Here is a 22241-nt window from a genome sequence, read left to right on the forward strand (position 1 = left end):
TGTGAATCCATTTATTTCTGTAAAGCTGCTTTGTGACAATGTCCATTGTTAAGAGCGCTATACAAATAAAATTGAATTGAATTAAATCGAGTCTGTTTCCTCTCAAGGTTTCTTCCTCATCTCATTTCAGGGAGTTTTTTCTTGCCACCGTTACCTCTGGCTTGCTCATTAGGGATAAATTCACATATTTACAGTTTATTTTGGTTTAATTTAATTTGAATCCATTTATTTCTATAAAGCTCCTTTGTGACAATGTCCATTGTTAAAAACACTACACAAATAAAACTGAATTGAATTGAACTATACCTGGTCCTGGCAAATCCCAGGCATTTCTATTCATTCAGGTTCACATAACACTGTTCTGGTAAAGTCTTTGTAACAGCTAAAACTGCATGTGAAAGGTTTTTTTTTTAATTCTCTGTTATCGCAAGTTGAACATTGCTTATAAATTCTTTGTTTAATGAAATGAAAGTGAGTTACTAAGTTACTCAAAAAAAAATATAATTTGAGTGAATTGCAAAACCTTCTTGAATGTCTTAGAGAGTATACGGTTATATTGGGAAGTCTTGCTCCAGGAGCAGCAGTAAATTCAGATCTAAATAAGAGGGAACAAGACTAAGAAAGCCTAGCTATTGCCAGACCATAGTCTACTGTTCAAGCCATCACCATAGCAATCATAAAAATGCAGCAAAACAGTGCTTGGTTCTCAAAAAGTATATAATACACCATAGAATGCAAGGACTTGTAGAATGAGAACACAAAAACAGTATGCATGACCATGGAGTTGTGAAGCGAGCAGACAGACAGGGCTCTCCATACGAGAACACATCTCCTTGGCTAGCACTCAGAGGTGATGTGTGCAAACTTTGTTTGCTCCCGCTCAGCAGAGCCAAAACTCTGTTCAAGTTAAGTTGACTTATGGTAGTTGGTACGTGCTCCAAAGAATTGCTGACTCCTCCACTCTTATGCCAAATCCTATTCACATTATTACACATTTAAGTAACAACAACAAAATATCAGATCATTTCAACAGTCACTGTTTGACAGATAAAAGTTCAAGAAGCTCCAGAAACAACATTATGTCCACACATAATGATAAACCTTGAATTAAACTGCTATGTGACTCTTTGGTCTGTAGATTTCCTAATGAGCATATAGTAGTGCACTGGGTGTACAAAACATTATTTGACTCTTATAGTGCACTTAGACAGGGAGTACAAATCCCATGTGCGATAAAGCCTGTAAATCTAGATTTCATAAAAAAGCATTGAAAGAGGTGTCTTCAGGCCACAGCTGGGCCTTCTCTATGAAAGTGACCAATCATAGCATATCACGGTGCTTATGTGTGTGTGTGTGTGTGTTTGTGCATGGACTCACAGGCATGGCTTGGGTGGGGTCCTCTCCTGCCATGAACTGCACCTTTACAGCAATGTTCCGTACAGAACCCTGTCTACTGCTGAAGTTAAGACTCTGAGGATATACATACAGCAGATTCCTACAATGAGAGAGAGAGAGAGAGAGAGAGAGAGAGCAAGAGACAGAGAGAGTGCGCAAAAAACATACCATAAATCTATAAGCTAACAGAGGATTTTCTTACTGATCATGTGAACACTGTCAAGCTAACACCAAAGCAATTGATCGTACAGTGTGTCCCAGTTCTCATCTTTGAATACTAAACATTCTACACTGTGTCGCCAATATATTACACTTATCTTACGCTCACTGGCCATTTTATCAGAGAAATCCACAGGGGTGTCAGGATCTATCTGCCATGTTAGTGTCTTTGTGTGCCTTAAACCGCCATAAACTAAGCTAAATCATTTTTAAGCACATTAGTATAAGTGGACTTATTCTATAGATCAGGGTAGGTTACACTAATAATCCATGCTCTTAAAGAATGGACATTTCCAAGCATAGGTTAAGAGATTATACTATTACGCTATTAGAAAATAATATTTATTATACACACTCTTTCAATTCGAGTAAAAAATATATTTAAGCAATACTGCATGAGCAAGAGCGTGGTTATACTGAATATGGGCATGGCTGCGAGCCCGCAGGGCGAGTGCTGTAGCTAATCACAGGCATGCTGATATTCAGTATAACCGCATGATTGCGAGTGCTAGCTCACTTTGGTACATTCCCGTTAAAGGTACTTCCGTTAAAACTGGTGTCTCTTCTTTTATATTCGAAGTCAAAAGTTAAATATTCCTGAAAAGTATCGTTTGCAACGTTCGCTGATGAAGCAGCCAACACTACTGTAGTGTTACAGTAGCTGTCTCGAACTAGTGGAATTTTACGCGGCGAACACAGATGAGTGGCGTGATACACACAGTGAAATGTCCCAGTGAGATTATAGGAAATATAGGCACTTTTGGAATTCCACTCGACCAAATTAGTGGACTGGATCTAACTGTTGTATAATTACTTATATAAATATATATACATGGATCTTTCTTTGCTACTCTGTAAAGACATCTCGCCGAGGTGAGTTTTGTTAAGTGGGTAACTGTCTGGTTATCAGTTATGTTTGTGTTATAATAATTACCGGACTTGTATTCCTTCATGACTCGCAGCTTCTTTACAGAGAAAGTACACTGGCTTCTCTCTTAAGAACAAATACACACTCATTTCAAGTCTCCCACTTTAAACTATATTTGCTCTCCATCAACTGATGTTTTTTGTACATGGCTACACAGGTTATTTTGAGGTTAAAAAAACACGAAAGTCAGGTGTCAGTGCTGTTGCACACAGAAGCTGAGTATTGTGGAGAATGACAAACAAATTGCACAAATTGTACAAAATGACCTCTAGTCTCTAACTGTACATGTACAAGGTGCACCAACACCACAGCTTTGTCTAATAAAGCGGCAATGTTTAAAAACCCAATAATGCTGCACGGCCTAATATAGTTGTGCCAGTTCAACACCCACTAACATGCCACTACCACATTTTAATCTTGTTACACTGAGTGACTGTATAGCAATGATAAAATTATCAAAACATGGTAAAGTGGGGAGAAAGTACCACTAGACAAAATAAAGCGAGTGACCATGTTGATTTACTTAAATAAATGTAAATGAGAAATAATAATTTATAACAGCAGAATAATTAAAATCTGTAGACCCATTTGCATTCAGGTTTATAGGTTAGATTGCTTCACTGCTTCACAAATTCTCAAATATAAATAGCTTTATGAAAATCAGGTTAGTTAAAATGTATATCTGATAGTCAGAAGAGGGTAAGAGACAGAACAGAAGACCAAATTCATCTATGCAAAACAGGAATATTGATGTAAGAGCATCTGTAGTTTGAAATGGTCGGTTCTTAGTTTCTGTCTGGATGAAATAAAAGATAATCACAGCCGTGCTGATATTCAGCTTAACAGTGATTCCTCGCATTATGATATTCCTTAAATTACGTTGAATCAGTTTCTGTTCTTGTCACCATCAATTGTATCACTTAATAATCGTAGGTTTCCAGGTAGATGAAAACTGCCAACTCAGGGTAGAGTTCCATGATGTAATCTAAGCACTGGAAACTCATTAGCAGCTTGTTAAATAGCTTGTTACTTAGGATCAGGTGTATTAGCAAAGTCCTCAGTGTGCTACAGGGCCAGGGCAGGACTGGGAACACCCCAAAGAAAAATGATAAATTGGGCTCTATGAAAGGATGGCTTAACACATATTCACTGATGATGATATAAGGGCACTAAACTGTTGGTGTGCTTTTTTGGGTAAGACCCAAAGTAAAGTTAAATGATGAAACAAATATGAAAGAGGGTGACCTTAAACCTTTAAACTTTTCACCAAATTAAACAGTGAACAGGTGATTACAGCATGTACACTGGACTCCCTGTGTGCTTTCAATACGAGCTCAAACAAAGTTCAAAATGTAGAAAAAAACCCTGCTGTATTTACCATGTGTTTTAAATGAATCCTCACACCAGTTTAGAGAATGGGTGTGTGCTTATACAAACATGGCACTGAGTTATTGCTGGCAGGTACACAGCAGCTAGGCAATACTGAGCATGACCTTTGCCTGAACTGCACAAGTCAAGGTCACGTACACAGACACACAGACAGAAACAGAAGAAGAAAAAAAAAAAAAAAAAAAAAAAAGACAAAATTGGTCAGCGTGATTGGTCCTAGGCTCAACTCCACTCTCCCCATGGAGCGTATAAGAGCTGGAAAGGGCCACCATTAACCACCAGGAGACACGCAGAGACAGGAAATAACCGAGACCTACTGGACCTACTGCTGAGTGCTGATCTCACATCCACATCTAAAACTCCTTCCACAGCACGTTGGGGCCACTCACCATGTTAACCAACTTGCACACATGGGTATGCCTGTGCATATGGGTATGCGGGGTGTGTTCCTCACCTGCGATGCCACGGACTGAGGCAAAGGTAGCACTAACAGATGAAGTGAATGTGCTGATGTATGGGGTGCTGCAATTCAGCGAGTCACTGCACCACGCTTATCAGAACACTGAGGCCAGGCTGGCACGCCTCACCCGTGCCATTACAGACACAGAGAGCTTTGTGCAGCGTCTGGGCCAGGACACAGAACAGACCATCCGCTCCGAGCGCCAGATAAAAGACAGGCTCGGCGTCATCCAGGTGAGGACATGCCATTGTACACACACACCTCTCATAACACTATGGCACCTTACAGAAACATAGAAAATAAGAGATAGAAGATGTTTGTGCTTACTAGGATATAAAACGCAGAGGATTGTGTTTTTTCTGACCTCACTCTTAGCTATAAACCAAAGTAACTGCCATGTACAGTGCATGAACAGTGAAGAGCTGTTGAACAGTGAACATGAACAGTGAACAGCTGTTGTCATTTTTCTTTTGTAGGCCGAGACGACAGCAATACAAACCCAGGCTCAACAAACCAGCGGACTGGTCTACAAGGTAGAGCGAGAAGAGGTGGCGATAAAGCAAAAAATTAGCAATCTGGAGGCAACCTTGAAAAGATTCACCACTGATAGGATCAAAGCACTGAAGGTGTGTAGCCACAGCTTCCCAAATCCACCTGTCTTCTGTGTTCATTGTAACAGGCCCTGTACCATGGAGGCCTTGCCGCTAAACTTCATTCAAGTCATGTTTTCAGAACACTACCTGCCCAAAACAATAGCATGATTTAAAGTGACCTGAACATTTTGCATTTACACTAGGCTTGTGCGATATTAATTGTTTCCTGATCGCAATTTTCCGTTTTAAAATATTGTGATAAACAATGTAATCGTCCAGAACAGTTAGCTCAAAAAATATCAGGAAAATGAGCATTTCTGGCAATCACGAAAACTCAAGTCGGCTGGTGGATTTTTGTCATCACCATTATTTGTAAATTGTCAGATTTGACACTACGCTGCAGATCTTTGTAATCTCCAGATTATTCCAGGTTAATTTGTCGACTGGCTCATCTCTCATTTTATTGGAGAGAAAAAGAATTCTCTTTGCTCTTTTGGTGTATTTTTGAGTGATAACTTGTACAAGCACAATCCGATGGTTTTGCAGAGCCCCTGCACAAAATGCATAATGCTCAGCAGGTCTGGTAATATAATATAATCAGCAATAAACATCACTGGATATCATGGCAACATAATATTCTGTAGGGACAATAATACTGTTATATTGTACAGACTCAGTTTCCATGTTAACTGAAACAGCCTGAAACAATATCAATGATTTACTTAAAATGACTTTAAAACATCTCTTCATGACAGGAGACCACCCAGAAACACAACACCCTTCTGCATGACCTGGTGAGCTGGACAGAGACACAGAAACAGCAGCTGGAAAACCAGAACCAGCAGCTGGCTGAGTTACAGAAATGGGCAAGCAGGAGCGTCTAAGTTTCCATTCCACAGTCTAGAAGCAGCACATGAGTGATCAGTAGCTGGTAGAACTGTTTTCAGTATAGGACAAATTCTCTCTCAAGCCTAGTTCCAGCATAGGTCACACCTGAAAGTGATCAACAGGAACTATGCTCTTTACTAACACTCCCAAGGTGGCAACCAAAACATATATTTTCACTAAAACCAGACAAGTTTTTTCATAAACAATACTGTAAAAAAAACATAAAATTTGAGGACACTGTTGTGTTGTACTGAATATGCTATATTATTTTTTCTACTTTATAATAAATACAATCTTTAATTTTTTTGAACATATGTTTCAGATTGTGGTTTAATGTTTTACTGGGTCCATCCCCAATTTAACCTACGTTACCCTGACAGCAGTGCAACACACCATCGGTTCTCAGATCGCAGCATGTCCAGCACACTGTCATGGTAATCAAAGTCGCTTTTACACAGGACACTGGCAGCACACAGGCCATTTAAAAATAGAGGCTATTTAAAATAAAAATTCATGTACATTTGCACGGGGCAGGAATGGTTTATAATTAGAACAATACAGTGTGTATGAAGCCCTCCAGTTCAGCACCCAGCCTGATCAGCTGTGTTAATAAATAAGCAAATTTCTCGGGGCAAATTACATCTCAAACCTGGTTAGGGAGTGAAGGCTCAAACATAAATCTCATTGAAATGTGTGTGAACAGCAACTGACCTATAGGTGGTGTGAGGAGTATAAACATAGCGTGCAGGAAACTCCAGCACCTCCTTGGTGGGACGTACACGCAGGTCAGGGTAGGGCTTCACATGGAGCAGCTCAGGAGAAAGACAGTAGTGAGGAACCTCGGGTGCTGGAGAAATGTCAATCTTTAACTGAGCTGCAATGCAGAAAGAGAGAGTGAGTGTGCAACAGCATCTGAAAGAAACATGCTAAGTAAACGAAACAGAGATGATGGCTAGTGAACCCCACTGGAGCTGTACTCAGCAGTATACCTGTGACAGGTCTGAGTCGGCGCAGCACAGAGGACGGTCTTCTCATGTCAGCTAAAAATTTATACAGGTCCTCATCACTCAGCCTGTCCCCTTCCTACAGGACAACACAAAACCTCACAGCAGTTACAACACACATTAAACTCCCCCATTTCTCTCCACTGCACAGAAAAAGGTTTGCTCTTGTGCATAACATCTGGGATTGTCATACACACAATTAAACATGGATTCAGCAAATGTAAGAAAAACAGATTATATACACAAGTGTAAACAACAAAGCTTAATAAATACCAACTGATCATATCTACCTAGCATGCAACTTAAGCCAGATGACCAACCAAGGGATTTTATAAGAATGACGTTTTTGGGATTTTTCATTGCAAATCTTTTTTCCATTTAACTTCAGTGGGTTAATTACAGATATGTGAAATAGTGCAAAAACTAAAAAATGGAAACATTTTGATAAAAAATACACTGCCACTATAAAGTTAGTGTGCCTTTCCTACAACAAACCAATAAAACACACCAGTGGGGAAAAAAACAGTACACTGGGGTTGTGTCAAAATCTTCCTGCCCATCCATGTGATTAAAGAAAGAAAGAAAGAAAGAAAGAAAGAAAGAAAGAAAGAAAAAAAAAAAAGGTTAAAAGTAATCAGTGTACCATGGTCTATATTAAATATATCTAAATTTATTCTCTTTATATTTATAGGTTCAGTGCATTCTGAGATGTTTTTCTGCTCACCACGCTTGTAAAGAGTGGTAATTTGAGTTAGTATAGACTTCCTGTCAGCTTGAACCAGTCTGGCCATTCTCCTCTGAGCTCTCTCATTAACAGCGTGTTTCCGTGTTCACATTCAGACATGAGACTTGCCATGAACTTAAATATTTAGCATGCACATTCTGAATGGAACCAGCTCATTCAAAAGTGGATATTCATCGTACCCATGCTTGTGCTCTAATACAGAAGAGAGTGACTTTCCACTCTGTGTCACTCTACAGGAAAAGTGACTGGCCTGTTTAAAGAAGTTGGTGACGGTTAGCGTGGCCGGCCGGAAGTTAGTCAAGTTACACATGTCCTCCCCAACACTCATCCGCTCGAATCCCTTCTTCTTCCTTTCGGTCCACGTGCCCTTGCGCTCTGTGAACGCAGGAGGGGAAAGCTTAAATAAAATCAATAAAATCTGCCATATGCATAAATAGTGTACATTTCAGTAATATAGTAGTAGCATTAGTGTAGGTAGGTACATCGACCCTATAGGTGAACTTGTGTGTGCTTTTCTTCATCACTTTCTTTATAAGTAACCCTGCTGCTTATGATTTAATCAGCAATTACACTTGAGATGGATTCAGTTGCCTGTTACTGTTACTTGCATCTAGGCTGATAAGATAATGAGTTAGTGTCTAACTGTTCGTGCATAATGTGTACAAACGAGATAGGTGTGTAACACGTGTCATGTACAAGGCACGTGTTTCATTCAGTCCACAGAAAACTTAAAAAAAATAATATATACTTGATACTCTGTATGATACTTGATACTTGATATATATACTTATACTCTGTTCTAACATGACGGAAAATGAATTATCCAATAATTACAGTGTCGGAGTGTTGCACAGTGGTCAGAGCAGAACATGTAGACAAGGGAGCAGGAGTGTTGAGAATAACCTGTGTCTGAGTCTGAGTCAGAGCGCTCCAGCCCCCCTACGCTGCTGATGATGTTGAAAAGGTGGATGGCCGTCCAGGCAAAGGGCATTCGGAAGCGACCGAGACGACTGCATGACTGCTCTGCCTGGGCCCTCAGTTTCTCAAGTTTCTCCTTGTGCTACACACACATACACACACACACACAGGCATACCATAAGACAGGCAGACATGCAGACACACAGAAAAGAAGCCAGAAAAGTCAGACAGTCTGTCTGCTAAAATCCACCAACAGTCCAAATCAACACTAAGAGCTCACAGGCCAGTGGTGAGTCTCTCCAAGTTTACTGGACTTTGGTTATTTCAAAAAAGACAGCAAATATTGCAGCAGTTTAGTAATTGAGAAATCATTGGAAAATATGATATGTATGCTTGGCGTATGCAGTGCTGGCTCTTCACACGCTTCCCCTCTGCCCCCGTCTTACACAGTGCCGACAGTTCCTAAAGGTGTAGCATAAATGTGTTACAAATTATTGGAATAAGTGAACTAGACTACACAGTGTAATGTTACTGTGTTTTGTCAGACTACAACCCACCATTGCAGACACCTCTACCTCTTCCTCTTTCCATAGATAATCTTATAGCATCACAATCTTACAGCACCTCAACCTGGACTTGGTGTATAAATGTCTCCTACTGTGTTGTAAGTGAAAAGGGGCAGCGCTGGTACATTTGATGGTTGCCCTTGAATTTTGAGTGTAGGTCTACTTTGACATGACATACATCTGAAGGCTTGTGAAATGGCGTCCTGCTCTAAATGGATCCGTTGGCAGCTCCCCGTGTCTGTTATGATAAGGACTGATGCTCAGCGCATCTGATGACTTACGAGAATAAGTAAAATTGTGCACATACGCTCAAGCAGAAAAGCACATGAGTACCCATACTTACCTTAACTGAATCTGAATCCTTTATGACCATATAGGGCTCACAGCACTCTCCTATATCTCCCTGCTGCAGGACCTTCTCCAGCTGAAACAGACACATACAGATAAACCATGTTTACTCTTACAAAAAAAAGGAATAGGATCCACTTTTGTCATAAGGGAAAAAAATGATCCATGTGTCTCTAATTGATCACACTTTCAACCAACTATGCCTCTAACAAAGATGAGATTCTGAGCAGTCGCTCCCCCCGGTGGCCGTACCTTGATAACCAGGAAGATGTCAGGAGAGGGGTCTGTGATGGAGAAGATGGCAGAGCGGGCGAGGGTGGAGATAGCAGTGTGGGGGTTGTGGGGGCGTAGCATGTTCTTTATTTGGTCTGAGTTCAGGTCAAAATGAAAGGTCTCTGAAATCTAGGACCAGATGAACCAGATTGGAAAGGGCATTTAAATATCGGGCTACCACAAGAAGTTTCATTCAAACTCAACTATTAGAACTATTTTGAAATGAATCAACTACTCCGAGGACAAATGTAAAACAATAAGCAGCAAATACTGCAACAAAAAGTACTATACAATATACTATACTATACAACATATGTACCTTTTTCTTTTCCTTCACATCATACAGGGCCACTGTACCAAATATTGGTTCAATTTCTATTTCAAACCTAGAGGGGCAACACAGCAAAGTCCATCACACCATGAAGGAAACTTGCATCATGTCCAAGTAAAAGCAATATACAATATGCAGCACAATGCATAAAAACATGCAAATACAGGTCAAGAGCTTCGGTTAATGTTCACATCAACCATCAGAATGGGAAAAAATGTGATCTCTGTGACTTTAACTATGGATGTTGGTATCAAGTGGGCTGGTTTGAGTATTTCAGAAACTGCTGATCTACTGGGCTAGAGTAGCCCATCCACCTCATGATTTGATGTGTTCTGAGATGCTTTTCTGCTCACCATAGTAGTAAAGAGTGCTTATTTGAGTTACTGTAGACTTCCTGTCAGCTCAGACCAGTCTGGTCATTCTCCTCTGATCTCTCTCATCAATAAGGTGTTTCAGCCTGCAGACTCTCCACTCACAGGATGGTTTTTTTTTTTTTGCACCATTCTGTGTAAACTCTAGAGACTGTTGTGTGTGAAAATGCCAGGAGATCAGCAGTTTCTGAAATACTCAAACCAGCCCATCTGGTAGCAGCAATCATGTCACGGTTAAAGTTAAAGAGATAACACTTTTTCCCCCAATGTTTGTGAACATTAACCAAAGCTCTTGACCTGTATCTGCAGGTTTTTATGCACTGTGCTGCTGCCACATGATTGGCTGGTTGGATAATTGCATAAATGAGCAGGTGTATAAGTGTTCCTATTAAAGTGGACAGTGAGTGTACATGTCTGATATAAATAAAGGCATGCGGAGTGTTTTGATTAAATCAAGCACACTGAACTCACTTGAGAGATAAACACTTGACCATGATTCTCTGGCCTGTATGTTCTTTGGGTACCTCAGGGACCGAGCACCTCTCCACAGCCTCATCCTGCCACACAGACACACAAACACACACACGACATGAGAAAGCAAGCTCCATGGTGACAGCGCCATGGCAACATTGACACAGGCACCAGAGGGCTATGTACACAGACATAAAGAGGCACCAGCAGTGAAGTGGGTAATGAAGGGCTACAGTGAAATTCTAGACAAGAAGAAAGAAAAGAAAAAAAAAGAAAGAAAGAAAAAAAAATTATTAGATAGAAGATGGGCAAGGCACAAAACTGGACAGCATTGGACACCTTTCCAAGCCAACAGAAGATGGTTGTGTTTACAGGCATTTAGGAGGAATAACTGGTTCGAGGAGCTCTGTCTTTGTGGAGTGTCCATTCTTTGTAATTGTAATCAAGAGATCTTCAGTTTCTCTTTAGCATAAACATTTTGATAATACTGTGAGATATGTATACATGTCCAATCATCGCAGACTAGATCTCTGCCTAGCATCATTTAGCCACTGACAGGACGCCAAGCCATAAAGATCTTCCAGAGTTTAAAAGTGTAAGTTTAGCTGAACAGCACTCTCTGTTTTTAGTGATAATCTGAAATAATAAGTAACATTTTAGCTAATATCAATCTGATTTCTAAATAAAATTCTTGATAGATTCTTCAGTCAGATTATAACCGAGTAGAGTCAGGTTGCTAGGCCACCCAGGTCTTTTTGCAACCATCTATTTTTCATGAAGGGGTCTATTATTATGACTTAGATTAAGACCAGGCCGAGCAATAATATGGAAATCCAGGTAATTCCAAAGGGCTCACAAACTTTTTCTTGTAACTGTACATACTGTTTACTAGTGTTCAGACCTCATCTGGTGCTGGATAAAGCCCCAGTAAGTCAGGGTGGCGCCCGTGCTGGCGGCTCTCTGTGTTGCGGTGGTCCATGTCCTCGGCAGCTGTGCGCTCCAGCAGAGAAGGCAGCAGGGCATCTGCAGAGGAGTTCTTCAGGTCAAAGATACTGGAGGCCCAGCTGCCCCGCGGTGTGTCATCCAGAGACAGTGACCTCCTCTTAAGGTCATCCTATAGGCACAGATATTCACATCTTGTGATCGGTTGGGTGACTCTTTCAACTCTCAATTCTTTAAGACAAGCTAAAATAGAAGAATGTGTTATCAGTTTAGTGATTTAACAAAGAACCAAGCAGCTACCAAGTCAGGACACCTGCAGTCTGGAGCAACAATTATTTTATATATTTTAATGACAAACTGGAAATATTACATATAATTATATTACATATAATTCGGATTTAATGTTAGCTAGCCGAGAGGTAAAACTCGATGGTCTGACAGGCTAGAAACCTAATGCTGGTGATCTGCTTGCATATTTAATCCAGTTCCCAGTTCCTTGAAACAATTCTGCCATTTCTGAATAGTTTCAGACAAAATATTTCTGTGGCATCCTATATAAGAAATATAGTTAACCAATGTTGACTATAAACAGGTATAATGTTAGCTAAGTCAAACATACATTGATAGATTTTATTTCACATTAATGAACTCATTCTGAAAATATTCTCCATTTACCTTGACAGAAAGAAAAATGAGAGGAGACAAGAGATTAGATGAAAGAGCGCCTACTAACATGAGATGGGGGATGGTTGCTCTATCTAGATCTATCTTCCTGTACTCTATCTAAATTACGACAGAAAGGCCTTGTATAACCCCTATACAATGGCTTGCATTCACCCTCCTTTGAACCTTTCAATATTTTGTAGTGTTACCTGGGACTGAAACAGACTTAATTGGGATTTTATGTTATGAATCTACACAAAATACCCAATAAACTGACAATAAAAATCAATATTGTTAATTATTATTTAGAAATAAAAAATCTAAAGGTTGTGATTGTGTAAGTATTAATTCACACCCAATGATGCAAAACCCCTAAATTAATTCTGGTGCAACCAGATGCTATCAGAAGCCACATAATTAGTGAAACAGCATTGATCTGTGTGCAATTAAAGTATCACATGATCTCAGTATAAACACACCTCGTTTTGGTGTGTGTGTGTGTGTGTGTGTGTGTGTGTGTTCTACTCTAATGAAGTCGCCCACGCACACAAGTCTACAGCACGAGGGAGTTCACTCTGCTGCTGTGAATGAGCAATACTACCATACTGCACTAGCTAAAAAAACACCATAGAAATAAACTGAAATATGTTCACTACATGTATGGTAACAAACACTTCCTACAGTCACTATAAAAAACAATACAGGGCTGCAAGATCACCCATCACAGCAAAGGTTTCACTCACAGCCTCCAATCTTACCTGGTCATCCGAGCGGTCAATGGCTGCAGCTTCATCCAGTTCAAACGTCTGTTTAACCAGGCCTCTCCGCTTCTCCCTTTGCCGCTCAGTGTTGTGAGGACTCTGTACAGTACTGTAGCACTGGTATCTAAGATAAAAAGATTTAAAAAAAGTTATAACCATTATTATACACAGAAATTCTGTTAAAGTAATTTAAACCACAATCCGGTTGAATTCTTGAATCTCAGGAGGTGTGCATTATTCCTGTATAACCGCACGGCTTGGACAGTAGCTCCGACTCTCACATGAACGACAGGTTTATATTAATGTGCTTGTTCTAATACGTTAAAGTTTCTATAGTAACAGCTCATACACAGGGACTTGTATGGTGGACACTCCACATAATCTAACACTAATAATAAACAGATTTTAAACGTGTTATTTAACAAAGTAAAAAATGTATAATCGTTGATGTGGTGATGTTTTTGTTAGGAAACGTTTAAGGAAGAAGTCTTGAGTGTCAGCGCTTTGTCACGGTGCTTTGCAAGTTTCCCTGAATGGGAAAGTCTTCAGGACAGAGCAGTTTCATTAATAAATTAAACATTGTAATTGTTGTGGTATAAGCAGAATAACACACAATAACAGTAAAGTGGTAAGGGCACTCCGCTTTGCGTGGTGCTGCATCACACCACCCCAGCATGGATTATTTTTGTATAACCGCATGGTCTGTTGTGTGTTATTCCTTATTTAACACTCTAATTCTTAAAAAGTCTAGTTTTCTGAATAACAAAATAAAGACTCAAGATATAAATGCAGGAGTGGACAAATTATTAGCTGGGCTCCAGGGACAAGCAGATTTCATCTCAGGGTTATTACTTATTTTTTATTCGTAACTGCCCAGCAGACAAGCAGTTTCAAAAACCAGAGAAAGAAATGAAACTACTGAGTTTTGCAAAACAAAAGTTTTCCTTTGGTCTGTATGTTAAAAGGTTAAATGCACTTCACTGTGGTGTGACACACACAGATGCTGTAACTGTAGCACGGGGTTCCGTATCCCGTCGCCTGCTGCACTACAAACATCAGCCGAGATGCTCTCGGTTTGACAGCAGAACGTTTTTTACTATCTTGCATCGATGACATGATTTTTTTCAGAGTCGGGAACACGCATGTTTGTGGAAACAATGATGAAACCAAGCAAAATAAACTGCAGCTGAAAGCTGTTATATAACTCTCCTGCTACCACAAAATACATCACCTCGCAGTTAAACATACTGAGAAAAAATAAAGACACTAGCCAACCTCAAATAATAATTTTACTTGCGATGTGAGGAGAGAACACCACAGCTCATAGCCGAAACTTACACCTACACAGTCTTTACGTTCCTCAGGAATGCATTGTATTAATGCACTTAATTCTTAATAACATCACTTTTTAGGCTTGTGGGCAAACAAAACATGGGGCTGGGAAACACCAGAAATTCCACTAGGCTAGCTAATAAATTTATCATTTGTCCACCTCTGAAATGAGAACATGAAATAAGTTATTACTGATCTTTATGTTGCATTCAATTAAAGGCTGTAACTTGTAATTTCCAACGTCCGTCCAGGAAAAAAGACAAAGGAAACATTTTTTCTTTGGAATTTGGTTTAGTTAGGTTAGTTTCGGGAACTAGGAATGGTCTCCTCAACCCCGAGTTCAGCAAGTTACATGAAATCAACATGGCCCCTCACAGCATGAACAGTAAACACAGCAGCACCTCTTACCTTTAAATGAGTTATACTGTATATACAAGTATTCACTTATTAAATCTGTAACACTGACTCTACAGTTCACTGGGTTGAGGAGGAAAATATACATCACTCATCACAGTTAGCTGGCTAGCTTGTTGCTAACAAAAGACAAACACAGAGGCAGCAATGTTTTTCCCCACTTTGTAGCTCGAATGCATGGAGGACGGAAAATGACATAATTCCGAGTTCTGACTTCCCTGAGGTTACTGGACTGCAGCATTATTCTCCTTACTCCCACATAAGCAGGTTAATAAAGCATCATTCCACTCACTTTCTCTGGATAATGAGCCAGTCATCAGTGTAGACCCCAAGTGCATCTCTCACTCTCGGATCCAGTGTACTGCAGACACAAAATAACTCGGCGTCAAACAGCTATTACGTATGCTAATAATAATCTACTGAATGCAGTCATAAGCAAGCAGGAAATCTCATCCACAATGAGCAGCTGACCTAATTACATTTACACTTCTGTATATACATGTGTATCTGGGCCTGTGTGAATATTAAAGGGCTCACTCTTCCTCAGGCAGGGCTGGTTCCAGTGTGGTGCACTCTCTCTCCTGCAGTATGAGCTCCAGGTCGTCAGAGGGGAACTCCAGGAGCTGTCTGAGAGGCCCAGGCTCAGGGATGGGGGCATGACTGCTCACATATTCCTCATAGTCGACCGGCTCCACCACTTCCGTAAGGGGCACCTAACACACAAAAACACGCACACACACAATTTTGAATCTGAAATCTACAGCAAATTTACTATGAGGAGGTAGTGCAAGTGGTGTGGGCAGAAGTGAAAATGATTACGGTTTGTAATAATTACCACTTCCCTCTTCTACTTCATTTCATAAATCTTACGGCCTGCTTTCATGGGAAGTAAAATCACTCCAACGTGAAAGTTTACCATAAAGTCGTAAAGTGAATAAGGCAAAACACCACAAGATTACACAATGATTCAAGCTATATTCGGATATCATGGTAATGCTTGTAGAGTGTTCATCCTGGAATAATCTTGAAATTCTACAACCTTATATCGTGTGCCAAAAAATTCAGCACACATAGCAAAATATAGGCAGGTATAAGGCCACTTGGGCTTTCAAGCCAAATTACACTGTTTAAAACACAATTTAAATTTTCACAAAATTTTTATGCTTGAGAGCAGGTTAAGATTTTTAAGAAACCACTTCCTAGTTTTTTACTATCTACTAGAGATGTAACGATACACAAAATTCAAATTCAATATGATACAATACGATACAGTTTTATTTTCGATACAGTAAAAATAAGCATTGTCTCATTTGGCACATTTGCTTTCTGTAGCTCAAATGTGTTTCTCAATCCTTTCCTAATATTAACCATTAATACATAAAAATATATGCATGTCATTTATGACATATATTATTTTCCCATGCTTCTTTATTTTATAACAATACTAATTACTTATAAAAAAAAAATACTACACTACGTATGTGTTCTAAAAATCATCAATCACTTACATTAGAACAGCTATAAGCAGTTGTTCCCAGCCTCTCTTTTTTCTCTCTCTCTTAATAAGGCAGTTTCGTATCTTAATAAGACAAAAGTTGTGGTTTGTCATGCTCCCGAGAAACTGCAGTGTGTGGTCACAAACAGGAGACATGGAGAGCCCTTGCAAAAATGCTAAATAAACATCTCTAGAAAACTTCATCATATCAACCATTACACAGTTTTTTCTGTTCATCTGTGCATATGGAGCATTAGAATATTAGAATATTAGAGCATTAGCATATTAGAATAAGAGCCTTGCAGCTGTAACTACTGGTCTTATAGAAAATTAATCAACATCTCCTGACCAATCGGAATCAAGCATTCAACAACTCTGTGGTATAACAATAGCAAACAATTTCTAACAGACGCATATTGGTGTTATACTTTTTTCTGTCATTACATTTCAAGTGGAGGACATGTGGTGCACTAAACAGGTTCTACAACACCATTACATTACACTCTAGGTATTAAGATTAGTGACTGTGAAGCCATGATTTATTTGAGCTTACTGATGTGTTGCTTTAATTTAACAAGCATGAAAAGGAGTTTGTTAATGTTAACCTAAATACCAGTAGTGAGAAAACATTACTGTGGGCAAATAAGCAAAGCAAACGAAAAGCATTAAAGTTCATCATACATTTACTGCATGACACAGCTCAGCAAATGCACAGCCAGAATGCATTTTATTGTTATTTTTGAAAACGTTCACATAAGCAGGCCAGAAAGTGTTACGTAAAACAACTCGAAAATAACATTAAGAGCTGCATGTTGAATGGTAGAGAAGAGGAAACTCCAACATGGTCAACATCTTCCATAATTGATTTATCATGCTAAAGGTTACACATGAATACAAAGTGTTCTCTTGAGTCTTATCCAAACCGAGATAAACGCAGTCTTAGCACACTCGTAACACACAAAATGTTTTCAAAAACATTCACATTAGGGTTGGGCATATAATGCCGATACTGTGATAAATTATTTCACAATACACTTTTTATCTTCTTTATTAAAAAAAAAAAATATATATATATATATATATATATATATATATATATATATATATATATATTACAAATTAACTGGAAGCAGACTTTAATATGTTTGAAATATTTTTCAAGGTTTTTTCTCTATTTCAGTGTTACATTTTTACTGAATAAATAAAATGTTTATAAAATATATGAATAAAAATACATTTAAAAATACATTACATTACAGTATTGGTGTGAGTTTGTGAGTAAACCTTCATATCGTGATACACACTGTGTATCGTGTGCCTTTCTGAATTGTGATATAATTTTTTTTCTGTCATATCGTCGACCCCATTCCACACAAAAACAGTGAAAACAGGGTTTAAAATTTAGAAAAACATCATTTTCAGTGTAAAACTGTCATGTTCTTGCACAGAAGAAAAAGCTGTTTGTTTAGTATTATCCGTATCTGTGTGGACAGAGCCTAAGAATCCGTGCTGGATTTAATTCCCCTTACTGCCCTGCAAGCTGAGCTGGGACATACAGGGGGAGCTAAAATATAGTTCAGATGATTTTCAAACAATCACCTTTATGATCTCTCTGGTGGGAATGGCTTTACTAGAGGAATAATTCAGTAGTGTAGTGATGTTTTTACTTTTTAGATGTTCAGATGTAGTTTTTACTTTTTCTGACAGACAGGCAATATCCCAATTTAATCGTACAACTTAAAGTTTCAGGTTTAATATTTATCTACAGTGATGTTTTCTTGTTGCTATTTAATTTAATTATTCCTTTTGTTTATGCTCTATATTGGGTAATAACAGATTGAAGCTATACACCCATTCTAGTGCCCTATAGTGTATTATGATTTGAAATTCAGCACCAGAATTTGCATTCAAACTTCTCTGTATTTTCACTAAAGATTATGTGATGAGATCTTGACACACGCACTTGTCTGTGCTGCACTGTTCGATATAAAAGTGCTATTACTCACCGACTGATGGGCTCCACTTCGTTTTTTGGAGAGCTGAGGGGAGCCATACTCCCGAGTTACCTGTTTCCTGACCTCTGCAGCTACCGTCCTGAGAGAGAGAGAGAGAGAGAAAATGTGATAGTATATTTGGGTCAAGTATTCATCATGTCAGGAATAAAACACTTTTCAGGAAGTGATGTTATCAGCCCAAAGCTAGTTATTTTTCTATAGCAGCATGCCAGCAGTTTTTTTATTCCTATTATGCCACAGCAATTTGCCAACGTCAACATTTTTTTAAAATTTATAATGACTTTTCACACTTATGTTTATAGTTGTATAGTATGTTTAATGTTATAGCAGCTATTAAAAAATGCAGCTTATCATATTACCAAAAATCACAAAGCCATCTATCCTGAAGACTTTAAAATTTAAAGAAACAGCTGTTATAAACTACTGACACTGGAGACTCCTTCCAAAAATGCTAAATGAACTCCTCACAGAAAATGTACCATATTAACAATTACAAGCAATTTTTTTATTTTATTCTGCTATGCAACTCTTTCAGCAAGTTGTTATGGTAGAAACGATAATGTTTTAGAACAAGGACATTAACACAGACCTAAACCTGTAATTTACCTTGCAGCCTGAGCTACTGTTATAGAAAATTAACACAAGCAGATCTGAGAATTCAGCAGCACTGTGGTCTACACTTTGGTTTTAACAGCTTAAACAATTATGCTACCATAGTCTTAGTCTAAACAAATAGGCACAATCATTTTAAAACATCACAACTGTGGGGTTTTGAGTTGTTTGGAGTTCTAATAGACAACAGACATGATGCCAAAACTCTGCCCCTTTATGGCCCAACACAGCCCCAGTGCCCCCAACGTCCTCCTTATGCTGTCCAAGACAGTGAGCAGCTGCTCCTTCACAGACTGGCTCACTTGCTCAAACTCACACTAATGTGTGTGTATGTAGTCTCACACACACACACACACAGCTGCCAGAGCTTCAGACTCCCCCCCTTTGTCATTCTTTCTCTCTATATGCATGCTGCTCATTGTATATAGCAACAAAGTACACACCCCCGTAAACAAAGCACTCTCCCTTCAGTGAGACAGTGCCTCTTCACCACACAATTACCAAAACTTTCACAGGTTTCGGAATCATTCAATGCAACACACCCCTGTGGACCGGATGAAGGAACTCTCCCAGGGGTCACGCCACTCCGGCTGGCCAGCAACTGATTTCCTGAGCTAATGAAACTCTGGCTGGAATACAGTTTGCAGAGCAAGAAAACAATCACAATATGGTGCTGGGGCCTAGTCACGTGAGAAATCATTAAACTGACTATGGATGATCAACATGGTCTCCTGATTTTTATATATATATATATATATATATATATATATATACATAGTGAGGCAGTGACTCTGAGCCTCTTTTTGTACAAAAAGATACAAAAATTGGATATGGTGTAGTGGCACAGTGTGTGTATACATTTATAGCCTCATTAGTATGAAACTTAATATCGCTCTTACTTGTTGAAATCCTTACAAACATCAGTGTTTACAAACAGATACAGAAATGCATTGAGACTATAACATGAACACAGGAGTGTTGCATGGTCAGTGGAAATCCATTTCCTACTTAAAGAGGAAAAAGGAAACTTTGTCTCCTCTAAAGGCAACAACCGCACACCCTTTTCCTGTATCCTGCACTCAAACAATGAACTCAGACTCACAGGGGAAAAAAAAAAACACACACACACACACAAAGCGACAAAAACAGCAAAGCCAATTACAGTGAAGTTTGGGGTTAGCCTGAACATCTAATAAACACTGATCTGACATTCTTCAGCTACATATAAAGCATAAAGGCACAAGTAAAGCAGGAATGATGTTCCAGGTCACATTCCGAGATGTGAGTGAGATTCCTTTTCACCTGTATGCGGCGAGATGTGATGTTAATCTCTTATCAGGTTCCTGCTCTGCTGCAATACAGAGGGAATAAAAGGCTCAGAAGAGAAGCTGAAAGAAATCATTCACTCCCTGAGTCCTGCTTAATGATGCACTTAGACAACCCAAAGTCTGCAGGAAAGAACAGGATGGGAGATTCCCAAACACATTACAGCTGAAAATGAAAGACAAATTCATCTCAATCATGTAAAAGCAGAACTCAGCTTTCCTTGTTCTGCGTCAGGAGTGACAATAACGCTGAGAGTCATAACGCTGTGACTAAATGAAACTTGATGTGTGGGAAGTGTGGAGGAGATAACACTGTTTAACACAAAGCAACAGGAATAAAATCATCAACAGCTTTTAGACATCAATTTTCTAATAAGTTACTTGTATATGCCGAGATTTCACTCCGTGTAGCTAGCGAGGCTGCTCTGACCACACCGCTCCACAACTTTCCCAGATACTCCACACTATACTCCAATACTTTCACTCTATACTCCAATACTTTTACTCTATACTCCACTATATCTCACTCTATACTTCAATACTTTCACTCTATACTCCACACTACACTCCAATACTTTCACTCTATACTCCACACTACACTCCAATACTTTCACTCTATACTCCACACTACACTCCAATACTTTCACTCTATACTCCACACTACACTCCAATACTTTCACTCTATACTCCACACTACACTCCAATACTTTCACTCTATACTCCAATACTTTTACTCTATACTCTACAATATTTCACTCTATACTCCACACTACACTCCAATACTTTTACTCTATACTTCAATACTTTTACTCTATACTCTACAATATTTCACTCTATACTCCACACTACACTCCAATACTTTTACTCTATACTCCACACTATACTCCAATACTTTTACTCTATACGCCACTCTGTACTCCAATACTCCACATTATACTCCACTATATTTCACTCAATACTCCACACTATACTCCTCTCTGTACTCCCCCCATACCCCCCTTGCGCGGTCAGTGGCACTAATAATAGAGCCTAACGAGTAGCCTAAGGAGTGCTTCCTTTATTTCAAACACCAACAACCCGATTAACCTTCATGAAAAGTCGTGCCGAGACACATTTCTGTGACCTGGGAACAAAAGGCTGGTCCAGCTGTCGCGGCTGACGGGAGCCGAGTTGAGGAGCGGCGCGTGCGGGGAGTAGCGCAGCGTTAGCCGGCTAGCGCGGTGTGGACACAAAACTCGCACAGACCTGTTAATCTTGTGAGCAAAAGCTCTCCGCTCGCTTGTCAGAGTGGCCATCCTGTCCAAACACAGCCGCTGCGCGAAAACTCTTCGTGGAACTAGGTTATTATCTTGCAGCAGGCTCCTCGGACATCGCTTCCTTGTGTTGCAGTGTGGCAGCGCGCAGTGATCTCTCCTAGCGGCCGGAGCACAACACCGCCTTCCCCGGCTTCTCACCAAACCGGTCCTGCTGACGCACCTGCGCCTGGCGCTCAGCCAGCGCGGCCCAGTCCCAGACACCTCCCCACTTCCTGTATTCCTGTCTCCGCGCTCGCAGCGTGCACTACTGCAGCCAATGAGACAGCTGGCACAAGCTCTGTGCAAAGCCTTAGACACCTTTTTTAGTACAAACTTTGTTATAGATGTTTAGTTTCTGACTTCTACATTATTGTTTCAGTACAAAAACATTTTAGATTCCAAACATTAGTTTTCCAGCACAAAATGAAATGTTCCAGAAAAATGTTTGTATGTCAGTAAAGAAAGCAGCAGATTCCATAAGAGACACT

General features: G+C 39.5%; 2 protein-coding genes across 13 annotated transcripts in view; one reads left to right on the plus strand and one right to left on the minus strand.

The window, feature by feature from the left end:
* Nucleotides 1-21967, minus strand: part of LOC113535919 (dedicator of cytokinesis protein 7) — a 45805-nt gene extending 23838 nt beyond the window's left edge. For 11 of the 12 annotated variants that reach the window (XM_026929501.3, XM_026929500.3, XM_026929499.3 and 8 more), the window contains exons 1-15: nucleotides 21704-21904; nucleotides 18513-18600; nucleotides 15549-15724; nucleotides 15304-15372; nucleotides 13263-13389; nucleotides 11801-12013; nucleotides 10900-10985; nucleotides 10046-10112; nucleotides 9706-9855; nucleotides 9449-9529; nucleotides 8525-8681; nucleotides 7872-7996; nucleotides 6862-6955; nucleotides 6584-6746; nucleotides 1378-1495 (exon numbers count right to left, since the gene is read on the minus strand). In XM_026929501.3, the coding sequence (XP_026785302.3) occupies nucleotides 1378-1495; nucleotides 6584-6746; nucleotides 6862-6955; nucleotides 7872-7996; nucleotides 8525-8681; nucleotides 9449-9529; nucleotides 9706-9855; nucleotides 10046-10112; nucleotides 10900-10985; nucleotides 11801-12013; nucleotides 13263-13389; nucleotides 15304-15372; nucleotides 15549-15724; nucleotides 18513-18600; nucleotides 21704-21753 (1764 nt within the window). In that variant the 5' untranslated portion in view covers nucleotides 21754-21904. Of the gene's footprint in view, nucleotides 1-1377; nucleotides 1496-6583; nucleotides 6747-6861; nucleotides 6956-7871; nucleotides 7997-8524; nucleotides 8682-9448; nucleotides 9530-9705; nucleotides 9856-10045; nucleotides 10113-10899; nucleotides 10986-11800; nucleotides 12014-13262; nucleotides 13390-15303; nucleotides 15373-15548; nucleotides 15725-18512; nucleotides 18601-21703 lie in introns of all 12 variants that reach the window. The other variant, XM_026929502.3, reaches the window with a different exon arrangement.
* angptl8 (angiopoietin like 8) lies at nucleotides 1624-6182 on the plus strand. The gene is made up of 3 exons (XM_034298441.2): nucleotides 1624-4624; nucleotides 4868-5017; nucleotides 5740-6182. The coding sequence occupies exons 1-3, from the start codon at nucleotides 4322-4324 to the stop codon at nucleotides 5866-5868; spliced, it is 582 nt and encodes a 193-aa protein (XP_034154332.1). The 5' UTR covers nucleotides 1624-4321; the 3' UTR covers nucleotides 5869-6182.
* Nucleotides 21968-22241: the final 274 nt, after the last annotated feature.

The sequence above is a fragment of the Pangasianodon hypophthalmus genome, chromosome 23 (assembly GCF_027358585.1).
Source record: "Pangasianodon hypophthalmus isolate fPanHyp1 chromosome 23, fPanHyp1.pri, whole genome shotgun sequence".
In the NCBI taxonomy this organism is placed as follows: Eukaryota; Metazoa; Chordata; class Actinopteri; order Siluriformes; family Pangasiidae; genus Pangasianodon; species Pangasianodon hypophthalmus.